Here is a 13,764-nt window from a genome sequence, read left to right on the forward strand (position 1 = left end):
AGATGGAAACAAAGGCAATGAACTGCAAAAGGAAATGGAGACACACATCCAATACATCAACAACCAATAGAAGGACAGAGGATCTAGTGGCATGTCTTCTCCCTAACCTACCGACACACCTTGGAGACACCTGGCAACCACGCAAGGATACTCTTTATTGACTTCAGTTCAGCCCTTAAAGGATAAGGCTGGTGTTTTTTAATGCATTGCTTACCGTCAACAAATCCTATGAAAATAACTAAATCAACAATGCGTTTGCTCTACTCTTGTCACTTTCTGACTTCCCATGTACCGTTTTTAGCCGTCAACCCGGAAGTCATTGGCTCCAATTGGAAGCTAAAAACCTTTAAATACAGCTCACAAAGACAGAGTTTCAATTTTAAAAATCGCTAACTGTTACAATGAAAAGTCAGGCTGTTGTAGTTATGACCAAATCAAATTCAAATGGGAACAAATTCTTCATTACGTCGGGGACTATTTTCGGTGCTACGGAACTACTTTCCTGAGATCGCAACGTGTTTACAGCCGGCTTATTAATTTGTTTGAGGAAAAAGTCGGCTGGCCCGTTGCATTGTGATGATGAAATATGCTGCCAGAGCAGCAGCATGGCTCTGTGATGTGTTTTTTAATACAATGGAGTTCTATGGCTGCTGGGACAAGGCTTCATTGGGCACCAGCTACATGGACGAGATTTGCTGGCAAAACAAAATAATTGACGGTAAGCAATGCGTTAAAAAACACCAGCCTTGTCCTTTAATACCATTCAACACTACTTGGTAATCAAAAAGCTCCATACCCTCAACGTTCCCCATACCTCATCCACTGTGTGCATAGTTTTGTCAGCTGCAGACCACAGGTCGTGAGGGTAGGCAACAGTTCGTCTCCCATCATCATTACTAATACGGGTGTCCCCCAAGGCCGTGTCCTGAGCCCCTTCCTGTACACTCTACACCAGTGGTGGTCACAGCCCAACTCCTATCACCACATATCTGAAGTTCTCTGATGACACTCCTCAGTGACAACAAGTCCCTGACAAAATAACAGATGCCCATCACCCACTTCACCTCTCTGTGCAATAAAAACATCTCAATGTCCCAAAAAACTAAAGAACTCATTAACTCATCCACAGACAGTACACACTGCCCAGCCGCCATAAATGCAGATGCAGAAGAGCAGGTTGAGGCTTTACGGTACTTTGGCATCACATTGGACTGCAACCTCAGTTTCAACAAACACCATAAACGCTGTCAGCAGAGGCTTCATCAGAAACCTCAGGGCCCTTGCGGTCCAACCATGTCTCCTATCATCGAGCCACTTCTCACATATGATGCCTTTTTCCCGTACAAACCTGCTAAAATTAGTTTACACAGCAAGTATACTGTGGCCGTCATTTCCTTTATAGTTGCGAATAACAGTTTTGTCTCAGATAAAGTACAAACTTCCACTAATATCACCAAAGCAATATCTCATAGAGCGATGGCTGCATGGTTACAAAGGCAAATACCTTTGCTATGTCAAATGTAAAGGCAGTCATGTGTTTGATCCACCATTTTCTTTCCTCTTCCCAATGCTCTGTCAATATTCCTTCACTGTTGTGGCTCACTGGTGACTGTGCTAGCCGGTGAGTAGGCCACATGATTGACCTGCACAAGTGTGGAGCTGCATTTGTTGAATGCCCCAGGACATACTTTACACCCCAGCAAGCCTACAGAATACAGCGTCAGCAACATATTAGCAGATCCCAGACCAGCTCAGCTCACAGCATGGAAGATAATGTTAACATAACCTCTGGTGGTCCGCACCTTAGTTTACAGTCACAATCAGCTCATTGAGGGAATCTAACTTTACTGGCCACGTCAAGATGCAGCCTGACAGAGCTGAGTCAGTCAACATAGTTCATGTTCATGTTAGAATGACTGTGTGTTCACACTGTGAGCAACTTGGTCACTCTATTCTGACCGATTGTGGGCGGTGCCAGAGGCTCAAATTACATCTATGTAGTCGTATGCAGCTACAAAGTTTTGAGCCGACAAATCATGTTTTTTTGCCTTTCATAACATTACGTTGGTTTGATGAGTTAACACAGTTAGCTAGCAAGCACTTAGGTAGCATTAATCGAAAATAAAAACTACTAAAATACTTGACTTCAGAGCTTACCATCAACCTGATCAACCTGAACTGCATCGTTTTTGAGACGGTTATTCTTGTTCTTCCCTTAAATCAGATTGGTAGAGAAACAAAGAGGCGCAGAAATTTGGTTGGCTGTTGATGGGCGGTGACCGTGAAAAGTTCTGTTCTCAGCTGACAAGCTTGGTGACCTGTCCACACATCGGCCGAGTTTCCCTGGTCGCTCAGTTCAATAGGAAATGATTGGACTTCCAGTGACTTGTTTATTGTGTTGCTCACAATGTGAACACACAGTTAGTTACATTTTTGTTGCATGTCTTGCCATCAGATTAGCACATGGCACACTAAGTCTTCTCAAAACCTCATATCACAGGTCAACTAACTTTATCTGGAGTGGTCGCATGGAGTTTCATGTATCTTGTTGTGTGACACCGAACATGCCATATGTCCTGTTTCCCTGTGCCCAATACTGTTTTAGCAATGGAGGTGATTCGTGGGGAGTTCAGGTAATGGGGTGGTCACAGCATGTGTGAATGTGTCGTCTTAACGTGTGTCTGTGTCAATGTGTCCGTACACGTGGTCTGTCTGTGTGCATTCGCATGCACAGTATGTATTTGCGTTTGGCCGTAGCATTAGTTTGGCCCATTGCATGCCCCCCCCCCCCCCCCGTCTTTTCACGGCAACACATCTGAATGAACTTGAGCTGGGCATTGACTGAGCCCTGTTAATGCCCTGCACCTGTCCTGCACTGCTCCAACCTGGATATGGCCACCCAGGACACTCTGAGGACACTGACGTAAACTAGAGCTGCAGCTGAAACCCAAACCCAAACACATACAGTATATGGGCACCAACAATTCAAACATAAATTACCATTATTTTTTTTAGAGAATGTCCTCATTGGTTGGATGCAAAGATTTCAAGCTTGTAATAACTACACATTGTTGGGCATATTATTGGTATGAATGTACTGTCTCATTTTGTCCAAAAATTTTACCTTTTGATGTGAGAGCCCGAAATTATACGAGTTCATATATTCTTCTGTAAAGGTATCTATTAGTTGGCAAAGTGATCAGTGTTCACAGCTGATGAAAGATAGGTGTCATCTAGCTTAGCATGTGAAGGCATTTTAAGAGGACAGGCACTCTTGAGCAAGTCTGAGATTTGAGTAACACAGGGTAATACTGTATATTAAGCGTCATTGATGCAGTGCAGTACAGTGGCTCAGAAGGCCAATTTGAAAAAATCTGAGGCGAGATGTTTGACACTTTGCCTCTGCCAACAGATCATCCAGAAGCCCACCCATGACCTGAAGCAGCAGTTGGCCAACTACTCCAAGCGCGTGGCCGGCTCCGTCACTGAGCTCATCCAGGCTGCCGAGGCCATGAAAGGTACTTAGACCTTTGACCTCTTCAGCGACAGAGCCACGTGCCCAACTTGTCGTCCTCCCCACCTCTCTGGGTGGTAGTTTGTGTCTTTATTTACACTCAGAATGGTGTCAGTGTCATTATTAATTTGTCTTAATGACATGGCTGAATAGTTGTATGCAGTGTATAGCTGAAAGTACAGTTTAAGTATCTATTCAAAATTAGTTTCGCAACATTTTGTCAGAATGGTTATATTCTGAGACATTTATTTTTGACAGGAAAAAATAAAAGTGAAGGTCAATCATAATTTCTAATAATGACATACTGGCAAAAAAAAGCCAATACTTTCCAATAATTTCAGCTGCTGGGAATATCTGTGGAGCTGAGAGTTAGAAAGGAGAAGATGGCCTCGTGTTTCTTTCTAATGGCAGCCTTGTCTTCAGTACTGGCTCTCAGCTGCTGCCTTAGGGTTCTACTGTTTCACACAGCTATCTTCGGGGGATCCATCTCATAAAAGTCAAGTTCACCCTGCATTGTGCTCAAGGCAATACCGTGAACGCATCATCCACCCAAAAAGAGTAATCTTCCTCAAGTCTTATTTAAGAGACATGAGCTGCAGCTGAATCCCTGTTGCCACGTCCATGTCCTGATTTAAGAGATGATGCAAAAGGGAGAGAGAGATGAAAGAGTATGTGATTGATGTGGCATGCAGGAAGTGTTAAAAGCTACTCCGCACAAGATGGGAGTTATATTGCCAGTATTAATATTTCAAATCTGCACATATCATTGCCTACTGTCAACCTCAACTATACTGAACAAAAATATAAACGCAACACTTTTGTTTTTGCTCCCATTTTTCATGAGTTGAAATAAAAGATCTAAGACTTTTTCTATGCACACAAAAGGCGTATTTCTCTCAAATTTTGTTCACAAATTTGTTTAAATCCGTGTTAGTGAGCACTCTATAGTTCAGTGCCTAATAAATGTCTTTTTTCAAGATAAAACTGCACATTTTAGAGTGGCCTTTTATTGTGACCAGCCCAAGGCACACCTGTGCAATAATCATGCTGTTTAATCAGCATCTTGATATGCCACACCTGTCAGGTGGATGGATTATCTTGGCAAAGGAGAAGTGCTCACGAATACGGATTTAAACAAATTTGTGAACAAAATTTGAGAGAAATAAGCCTTTTGCGTGCATAGAAAAAGTCTTCGATCTTTTATTTCAACTCATGAAAAATGGGAGCAAAAACAAAAGTGTTGCGTTTAGATTTTTGTTCAGTACATGTTTACATATTCAGGTAATGCAAATCCTAAGGAGCCGTGTAAATGTGCCCCTTCAAATATAGTAGGTATTCTTAGTGGAAGAGTCAACCAGTTCGTGTTCACCTAGTTATGTTTATGTTTATTTTGTGGTTTTATGGTTATTTTATGTTATGTCACTGTTGTGTTTTTGTGTTGCAGGTACAGAATGGGTGGACCCCGAGGATCCCACCGTCATTGCGGAGAACGAGCTTCTGGGAGCGGCGGCGGCCATTGAAGCAGCCGCCAAGAAACTGGAGCAGCTGAGACCGAGGACCAAACCCAAGGTGAAAGGGCTTTTTCTACCAGCATCAGAACTCCCTACCATACACACTTAACCTGTTACCTCAGCCTCAGTGTCAACATATTATCAACTCCTCACCCCATGGATAACATGGGGTGAGGAGGAATGTTATCCCTGAAATGTCTTTAATTTCTACATTACATAAACATTCATTATCCATTAAAAATAACAGCTTTAAAAAGTAAGGTTAGTATCATGGGTTTGTAATTACTAGTAATTAAGGAATTTTTCATGCCTTTTGTGCATGGTTTACAGCAGTCATTCTCAACCTTTTCCATATCAAGGACACTAATTTAGTCCACATTAGGGCCACGGACCCCCATTTGATGAGAATTTGTCTCTCACACCCAAATCCGAGAATATTTTTATTGTCAGATATGATTTTGTCTAGAATCCCATGATCTGTATTGTAGGTAGAGATAACAGAAACTATGATCAGAACAGTCATTCTTCTACATTCTTTAATTGTGTTAACTTCTTGTAAATGAAATAATGGTGAAGTTTAACAATTCATCCATTTGCTGCGGACCCCCTGGAACCCCCTCAAGGACCCCTGGTGGTCCCCGGACCCCACGTTGAGAACCGCTGGTTTACTTATTAAGTGGAAATTAATGGAAAAGTTCTTGTCTCCTTAATTTGTCATTAAATTAGAAAGTAAGGAGTCAAGATTAAGGGGGTGTTTTAAGGACGTTTTGATGGGATCTCCTCCATTAATAACTCCCTTAATTAATTTTAAGGGTATTTTTGCGCAAATTAATGTAAATTAATGAAAATGTATGTTATTTTAAGGGGTTAGTGGTTCGTACCGCATGTTCTTAAAATTTGTTTATATCCATTTAAATGTCAGAAGAACACTAAAACTAGATCCGAACAAGCCCTGTTAACATTCGCAAGCATGTGCAGTTTTGCATGTACAAATCATCCACAGATCATCATCTTGCCCCTGTAAGGCGAATACATCGTGTTTACTGGCTGGAACATTTGCTTGCTTGTCCTTGTAAACAGGAAGCGGACGAGAGCCTGAACTTCGAGGAGCAGATTCTGGAGGCAGCCAAGTCCATCGCAGCCGCCACCAGCGCTTTGGTCAAAGCTGCCTCGGCGGCTCAGAGGGAACTGGTTGCTCAAGGGAAGGTACGTGTGAACCGCACTGGTACACTTTGGTGAAATGTGATTGCCTCAGATTCAGGGTGCTTCTGGGAACATTCAAACTAGACAAGGTACCAGCCAGGTACTAGGTACTGACCCTTTAGAACAACTTGCCGTTTGGACACACCTGATTGAATGTACTATGTTTTTCACTGTCTTAAAGCCATTTTGATCTAAAGGCTTATGCTTAAATGCTTGAAATTTGTTTCTTAGACAAATATAAATAGTAAAGTTGATCCTATGTATGAATTTCTTTCCAAAGCCTTTGCCAAGGCGAAGGGCGGCTACTTTAAAGAATCTAAAATCTAAGATAGTTTTGATTTGTTTTAACACTTGGTCACTACATAATTCCATTTGTGTTATTTCATAGTAGTAGTTTCATAGTTGATGTCTTTACTATTATTATTGTAAAATGTGGAAAATAGTAAAAAAATAAAGAAAACTGTGGTGTCCCCAAACTTACCTGGTAGTGTATGACACCCAGAAATGAATTCCCAAAGATTTACACAACCAAATTCATAAAGAAAATCAAACCCTAAACTCAGCTGCTATAAATCTTTGGGAAGAAATTATAAACCAGTAGAATAGCCTGTCTCAATAAAAGACTTTCAAAGAAAATCCTTAAAGTAGAGACATGACATGCCATACTACTACATGAAAAAGGTTGTCATAAAAATGACATGGGCATCTCTGTTCACACTGTAAACACTATTAAACTGTTATCTTTCATAAATTGTTTTTGATAGAATCAAGGGATTCCAGGCTCTAACAAGTAAAGACAAGATTAAAAAAATGTATTCGGCAAGGACAGCCAGACAGATATTGCTGCAAGTATTTATGTCATTTGTGGACTAAGAGTAACTAAGGTAGTCAGAATGAATAGTGACAGAATAGTGATGAAAAAATTCCTCCTGTAATCCCTGAAAAATGTGGATTCATTGGTTGTGTGTGGTTGTTTTTGATTCATTTTCTTAACATCCATCTGTAAATATTATATACATGTAATCTTGCTGTTACTTTGAAGATGATAAAGCCATTCTGATTCTTAATCTGCCCAACAGGTTGGCGCTATACCAGCCAATGCAGTAGATGATGGACAATGGTCTCAGGGGCTCATTTCGGCTGTAAGTGTCCTCCGGGAAGCTTTATTATTACATCTTCCAAATTGGCGATGAAACATTCGCTCACGGTCTGTCTCTTTCGATTCCCAGGCCCGAATGGTCGCAGCGGCTACTAACAACTTGTGTGAGGCGGCCAACTCTGCAGTACAGGGTCACGCCAGTGAGGAGAAGCTGATATCCTCAGCCAAGCAGGTGGCGGCTTCCACCGCTCAGCTCCTGGTGGCCTGCAAGGTCAAGGCTGACCAGGACTCCCAAACTATGAAGAGGCTACAGGTCAGCGCTCCATGCTGCTTTACACACTCCTACTTTTGTTTGTGTTGCGTATGCCGTTACTGTAGCATGACAGGACATCTTGTTTGGTATGCTGCTAAATTCAATATCTAAGGAGACATATAAGTAACTCTTTTGCAAACAATCAGATACTGATTCCTGTCCTTGTAACTTTAGCTTAGCATGATGGACTTCTGTCTGTGCTCTTTGCTGTAATTTACCCTCTCTGTTGTTCACACCAGTTTATAACACATGAAGAAATAGTCCAGAATGTGGCTTGCCCTCGGTTCATTTTGTTATGCTAGTCTTTCCAAGCATGAGGAACTGCTGGCTATCAGCATTTTGCATTTTGGGGCCGTTTCCTGTAGTTAGGATTGCGTTCTCACTCCTAACAAACCGCACTGCAATTCTCTTGGAAGAGGAGACCCACATTCTCAGCGTCTCAGAGCAGTTATTTACGGAAGCCGAGAACGGCCGTGCTTACAGTTATTTTTTTTTAATGCCGTTATCTCGAGATCACGAGTTAATTATCTCGTTATCTCGAGAAAAGGAGCTTTGTTATCTCGAGATAACGAGATAATCAACCCGTTATCACGATAAAACAAAATGTTGTTTCCTCTTATTACTTATAATGTTTATCAGAAATCAGGAGGGCCATGCCAGCATGCATAGATGGCGTCTTGACAGCTGTAGCAACTGATTTAAGCTTAAAATGTCAGATCAAGGAGTACCCATTTTTTGATCAACGCATCAGATTGTACTTCAATCAAGGTCTAACACAGGCAGAAATTGCATTGTCTTTCTGTTATACATTCAGATCAGTCTTTGTTTTCTCGACATAACGAGATAAATTAACCCATTTTCTCGAGAAAATGAGCTTTATTATCTCGAGATAATGAGATAATCAACTTGTGATCTTGAGATAACGGCATTAAAAAAAGAATTGCAAGCACAGCCATTCTCGGCTTCTGTAGTTATTGGTTGCCGCCTGAGTTCAAATTGAACCGGGATTAAAGGAGTTAAAATCAACCACTCCAAACATGCTGGGTGTGAACTAAGAGAGGAAGGGTTGGGGCAGTCGGGACCTAATCTCTCTTAGTGATATGCCTGTTGTGGGAACCCATCGGCAAAGTTTTTGGGGGGGGGGGGAGCAGGGGATGCACTGTGCCCCCTAGTGGCCAGAGCTGAAATGGTGGTAGAGTACCTTTTATGATGACCCTATTGTGGAGATATCATATTCATGTGGCCCTTGGCAATTTGCTTATTCAGCAACCGTCTCTGACACATTATTTAACTTCTTTCTCAGTGTCTGCAAAACACAGCAATTACATCCGGAGGGTTGCCCTTATTTACTTATTTTACATTTTCGCTGTCTGATCCAAAATCTAGTAGCCTACCTAAAAGCTGTTTAAAAAATTAAAACAAAATCCAAAAAAAGTCCAAACCCGGCTGTTGCCACCCCCTACTATTTGCTGAAATGGCGATACTGAGTCACCTCCAAGATGAGAGTTTAAACTTTGCCTATGTGGGAACCACGTTTTGATACTGATGTCACGTTCTCAGTCATTCTAGCGTGCAGTCGCTATGGCCTTGGTTTAAACATATCCCACAACAGAGAAGCACAAGTCTTTGTCTCATGCCTCCTGAACAATTACGCGTACTGGAGGGCAGGCAGTAAGCCGGGGTCCATAAATAGGTTGAGAGTCTCAGTTTCTAGGTGAGTCCCCATATCTGTACAGCTGCCACATCAGGATTAGGCTGGTCTATATTTAACACAGGTTAGAGCAGCCCTTCATCTGTGGCTGCAATTCTAGTTTTTACAGAGAAAGCAGCCCTTGGAGTTGGGGCACTAGCTTGAGAACTCATTTAGATCATGTAGTTTGACGTTGTCCAGATTTAAGGCATTTTTTTGAAGTGTGAAAGCTTCTAATTCTGTGGTAGTCTTTGGTTGGTTTTCACTGTATCCTACATTAGAAGCCAACTTGGTGTGGAGTCAAACCTCAGCCAACTAACTGAAGGTGGAGGAGGCTCTTATTCTTAACGAATTTCACTGAAAAGATTCCTTCTTGGAATAAGTCTACCAAATAACCCATTAGAGTAGTCTTTATTCTTTCCACAGTATGTATCTAATGTGGTTAGTCCCTACAGACATGACATAAAAACAACAAGTATCCCTTCCCACCCCACACCCAGAAGTAATATATTTAAGGCTGTGTGTATGCTAGGCTGTTTGCACACCAACCAGACCAGGCCATCTCATATTCTGTGATCCAATCAGCAGTGACTTATCTCCTCCTGTTCTGGGCTTGCAGCTGCCACTTGGTTAATTCCCATATATTTGTGTCTACAGTATCTCTGGAAACAACTTAGCTTGGAAATGCTGCATCCCTCACTGGAAACATTAGCCTTGTTCTATGATTACTACTACAAGAAATTGCACTCTTCAGTCTCTGGCACTGTCCCTTTCACCGGGCTGTGTAATTACTCAGTGTGCTGAGTAATTAACGTCCATTTCAGATTCCCCCTCATTCTTTGTTTGATGTGTGAATACCTGGGGAAATGTGGCCGTTTGGAGGAGGGGGAGCAGGTGGTTGTGTGACAGCAATGGCGTACACTGCACATCCCTCGCATACTTCACAAATGAGAGGGCCAACCATTGATCCCCATCCTCTGAGTGCCATTAGGCTCTTACTTCAGGACAGTATCCTCTGTACTAGTTGTGGAACAGTTCGCTACCTACTTCGGCGTTGGGGTCACGGTTCAGTACATTTTCAACGTAGCAGAGAACAGTATCACTCATTTTAACAAATGTGTGTACTATCCTGATTTAGTTTATTCAGTTTTCAAACAGCTTGGAGAAAGGTGTTATGACATATAATATGTATATGACGCATTTGTGAGTGACATATCAGTCAATGCATCAACCAACAATGGAATAATCAAAGACCATATTGACTCACTGGTGAAGTTCTTGAAGTCCTTGAATGACGATTAAATCCTCTGAATCATGTGGTCCATTGCAAGTGAATTGTATAAAGTTGAATTAAAATTCTATTTATAGGCTAAGCAAAGTCTTTTGCATGACATAACTTCTTTTGCACCACAGTGTCCTCTGATAGGCCCCACTAACCCCTAATTCAGAAATACCATTGCACTGTTCCACCCCTTGTTCAACATAAGTCATTTTATTAGTACAAAGTATTGTGAAATCAAATAACTATTGTAAAGATTTCTTTGTATTGGACTGTATAGAAACTGGTGTAATTCAGCCCACCTGAGCACTTGGTTAGTAGTGGGCCTATGGATCCATTTAAATTGCTGCTCTTAACTGTTTGATATCTGGTTTAACATGGCATTAACTGAATTCCAAATGACAAATCCACCACTTCTCTGAACGGGAGCAAAAACAGCCAGTCAGGGTGTAGTTAGACAGGTCAGGGGAGGTTGGAGGAAGCTCCCACCAAGCAAAAAGATCTCATCAGCAGTGTGAGAAACTTGCCCTCCGAGTAGTAACTCCCGGCATAAAGATCGTCATGGTACCAATTTGGTGTCTTGCATTAGCGAGCAGCTGTTGCACCTCTTGAGGGGGGGGCTGGAAAGCGTTTTGTTTTATGTCAGGGCCAGACTAACAGTAACATTCCAACCAGAGATATATCAGTAGAGGCAGATTCAGTGGTGGCTGCCTAGCTTTGCCCTTGCCAGCACAGTGTCCGATTTCTTCCCGCAGAGCCTCAAAAGGAAAAAAAAAAAGGACTACTCTTTGTTTGAAAGGCGCTGCCAAATGAGACAAATGTTTTGCTTCGAACGAAGCACAGCAAGCAGCTCCTCGTTGCCTTTTAAAGTTATTCCCAGCCGCTGAGCAAAAAAAACAAAAAACTGTTATGGTTCTCTGCCTGAGCACTGGTGGGGGCTAACATTCCCTTTCCAGGAGTTGCTGTTCATGATCAGTAGGGTTGATAACTCTAGTTCTAGAACTCTGCATGGGTCTGAGTCCAAGTTCCCTGAAAGCCAAAATCATGGTCCAAGCTATTAGAAATGTTAGGCATCTACTAAGTGGACACAGGGTTTGCTTTTCATAACTTTAGCTTGCCTTCCCTAATCTCCTAGGATAGTCCATACAAGCACTTGTTTAGCGTCTGAGGACGTGAATTTGTCATCCTGAATCACGGTCGATTCTACCCTTCCACAGGCCGCAGGAAACGCCGTCAAGAGGGCCTCCGATAACCTGGTGAAGGCGGCGCAGAAAGCGGCCTTCGACGCTCAAGACGACCAGGCCGTGGTGGTCAAGAGTAAGATGGTCGGCGGTATCGCTCAGGTGAGTAGGAGTCACAAAAAAGCGGCACGTGTGGCGTTTGGACCGGAAGTGCCTGGATCCGTATTTCAAGTTCCGATGTTTCCCCTTAGCGCACTGACCCCCGCTCCGTTTTGCCTTTTTTTTCGCAGATCATCGCCGCGCAGGAGGAGATGCTCCGGAAAGAAAGGGAACTGGACGAGGCCAGGAAGAAGCTGGCCATGATCAGGCAGCAGCAGTACAAGTTCCTGCCGTCCGAGCTGCGGGAGGACGGGCAGGAGCAGTGAGACGACGCGCCTACATAGGCATTTCTCTAACACAGCGGTGACAAATCAAGACGCTCAGGGCCTTACCCTAGCTAGAAAGGAGGGGGGGGAATCTTTAAGGAACGATGCTTTCGTATAGGACTAACATTGGGCAAATCGACTAAAAGAAATTATCGGGGGTATAAGATTGAAAAGATGTATCAGGATGTTTATTTTTAATGCGTTTTCCTTGTTTAATTTTCATACATTCATGAGCATAATAGTGCCACTGATCATTCATTTTGATAATGCAAAGCAATTATGCAAGTCCTTAAGGTAACTGTGCTTTTGATCATATATATTTTAATATAATGTCTGGGTCCTTTAGCCCTTTTTTTTTTATCTGGATTGCATGTCTTCACTGTGTACACACTGTGTTACTTGCTTAATTCACAAGGTCTTGCCAATAAATGATGCGTGCCTCTACCATAATACATATAGATACTTTTTTTTTTTTTTCTTTTTTTTTTTGTGAGCATGAGAACATTTGGAAATGTTTATGGGCGAACAGAGAGTAGAGTGTGTGACTGTTATATCAGTTATGTTTGTCAAGATTGTGTTTTTATCTGAACTAAGGACATTGAACTGCATTGCGTTGCAATTTGGACCAGAGTTGCGATTATTTTCCTTTGCAACACAACAAATCATTTTTTTTATAGATTGAGCTATGAAATGAGTTAAAATGGTATCTTTGATGAAATTTCTATATTAATAAAAGCTCTACGTTTGTGTCAACATTTAGACTTAAGCAGTTATTTAGGACTAGATTGGATTAATTATCTTATTTCTATAAAGGTCATCAAGCCATATATTTTTTTTTACTTCAGGACGTTGCAATTTGAATCATGAATAGCTTTTTTGGGGGGCTGTTTATTGGTTAAGTTCTTAAAGATATAGACTGTAATATGCTATCTAGTCATTGGCAGTACCCAATGTTTTTTCTGAAGCAATAGATCTGTATTTCTTGGGTAATTCCTGTTGTCCCAGTACAATCATATTATGTCAGAGGCCTAATTTTAAGCCTGTCAACATATCAATGCATAAAAAGTGCCTATGTAATGTATTTTCCAAGTGTACCTAACTGTTAACATTTACCCATTTTAAGTGCACTTAATCATTTGTTTAGCGTAACAGAACTTCATATAAATCCACTTTTATACACGTTTCTTTTTCTTTTCTTATCTTAACAAGAAATGGCAGAGCTGAACCAGTACGCCTAATATAAAAGTGACTGAGTTTGTGTAATCACACAAAGTTTCAAGATATGTTTCCTTTTTTTATTATTATTATTGTCACATTTTGACTTCAATATGGTTTAAATTTATTGCTATGGTAGTACCACCTCATGGGCACTGTAAAAGAGATTTATGGTCAATAAAGCTGGTTTTCCTTGACAACGCTGCCTCATCCAATTTCTAACAATTTGATTTTCAGTATTCCTTAACCGATTGATGAGAGAATGGTAAATTTAAGGTTAAGCCCCCTTAAGGATTTCTCTTTAAAAGCATATAATTGCTGTGTGTATAATTAT

General features: G+C 41.5%; 1 protein-coding gene across 1 annotated transcript in view; it reads left to right on the forward strand.

The window, feature by feature from the left end:
• tln1 (talin 1) overlaps positions 1 to 13,624 on the forward strand; it is a 111,398-nt gene extending 97,774 nt beyond the window's left edge. The window contains exons 51-57 of the mRNA XM_071517048.1: positions 3,413 to 3,518; positions 4,959 to 5,083; positions 6,106 to 6,231; positions 7,308 to 7,370; positions 7,458 to 7,640; positions 11,827 to 11,952; positions 12,081 to 13,624. Of these exons, the coding sequence (XP_071373149.1) occupies positions 3,413 to 3,518; positions 4,959 to 5,083; positions 6,106 to 6,231; positions 7,308 to 7,370; positions 7,458 to 7,640; positions 11,827 to 11,952; positions 12,081 to 12,215 (864 nt within the window). The 3' untranslated portion in view covers positions 12,216 to 13,624. The remainder of the gene's footprint in view (positions 1 to 3,412; positions 3,519 to 4,958; positions 5,084 to 6,105; positions 6,232 to 7,307; positions 7,371 to 7,457; positions 7,641 to 11,826; positions 11,953 to 12,080) is intronic.
• Positions 13,625 to 13,764: the final 140 nt, after the last annotated feature.

Source organism: Centroberyx affinis, unplaced genomic scaffold (genome assembly GCF_046629955.1).
Source record: "Centroberyx affinis isolate AG114_WGS23_722 - 3 ecotype Tasmania unplaced genomic scaffold, CSIRO-AGI_Caff_v1 ptg000452l_1, whole genome shotgun sequence".
NCBI classification, from domain to species: Eukaryota; Metazoa; Chordata; class Actinopteri; order Beryciformes; family Berycidae; genus Centroberyx; species Centroberyx affinis.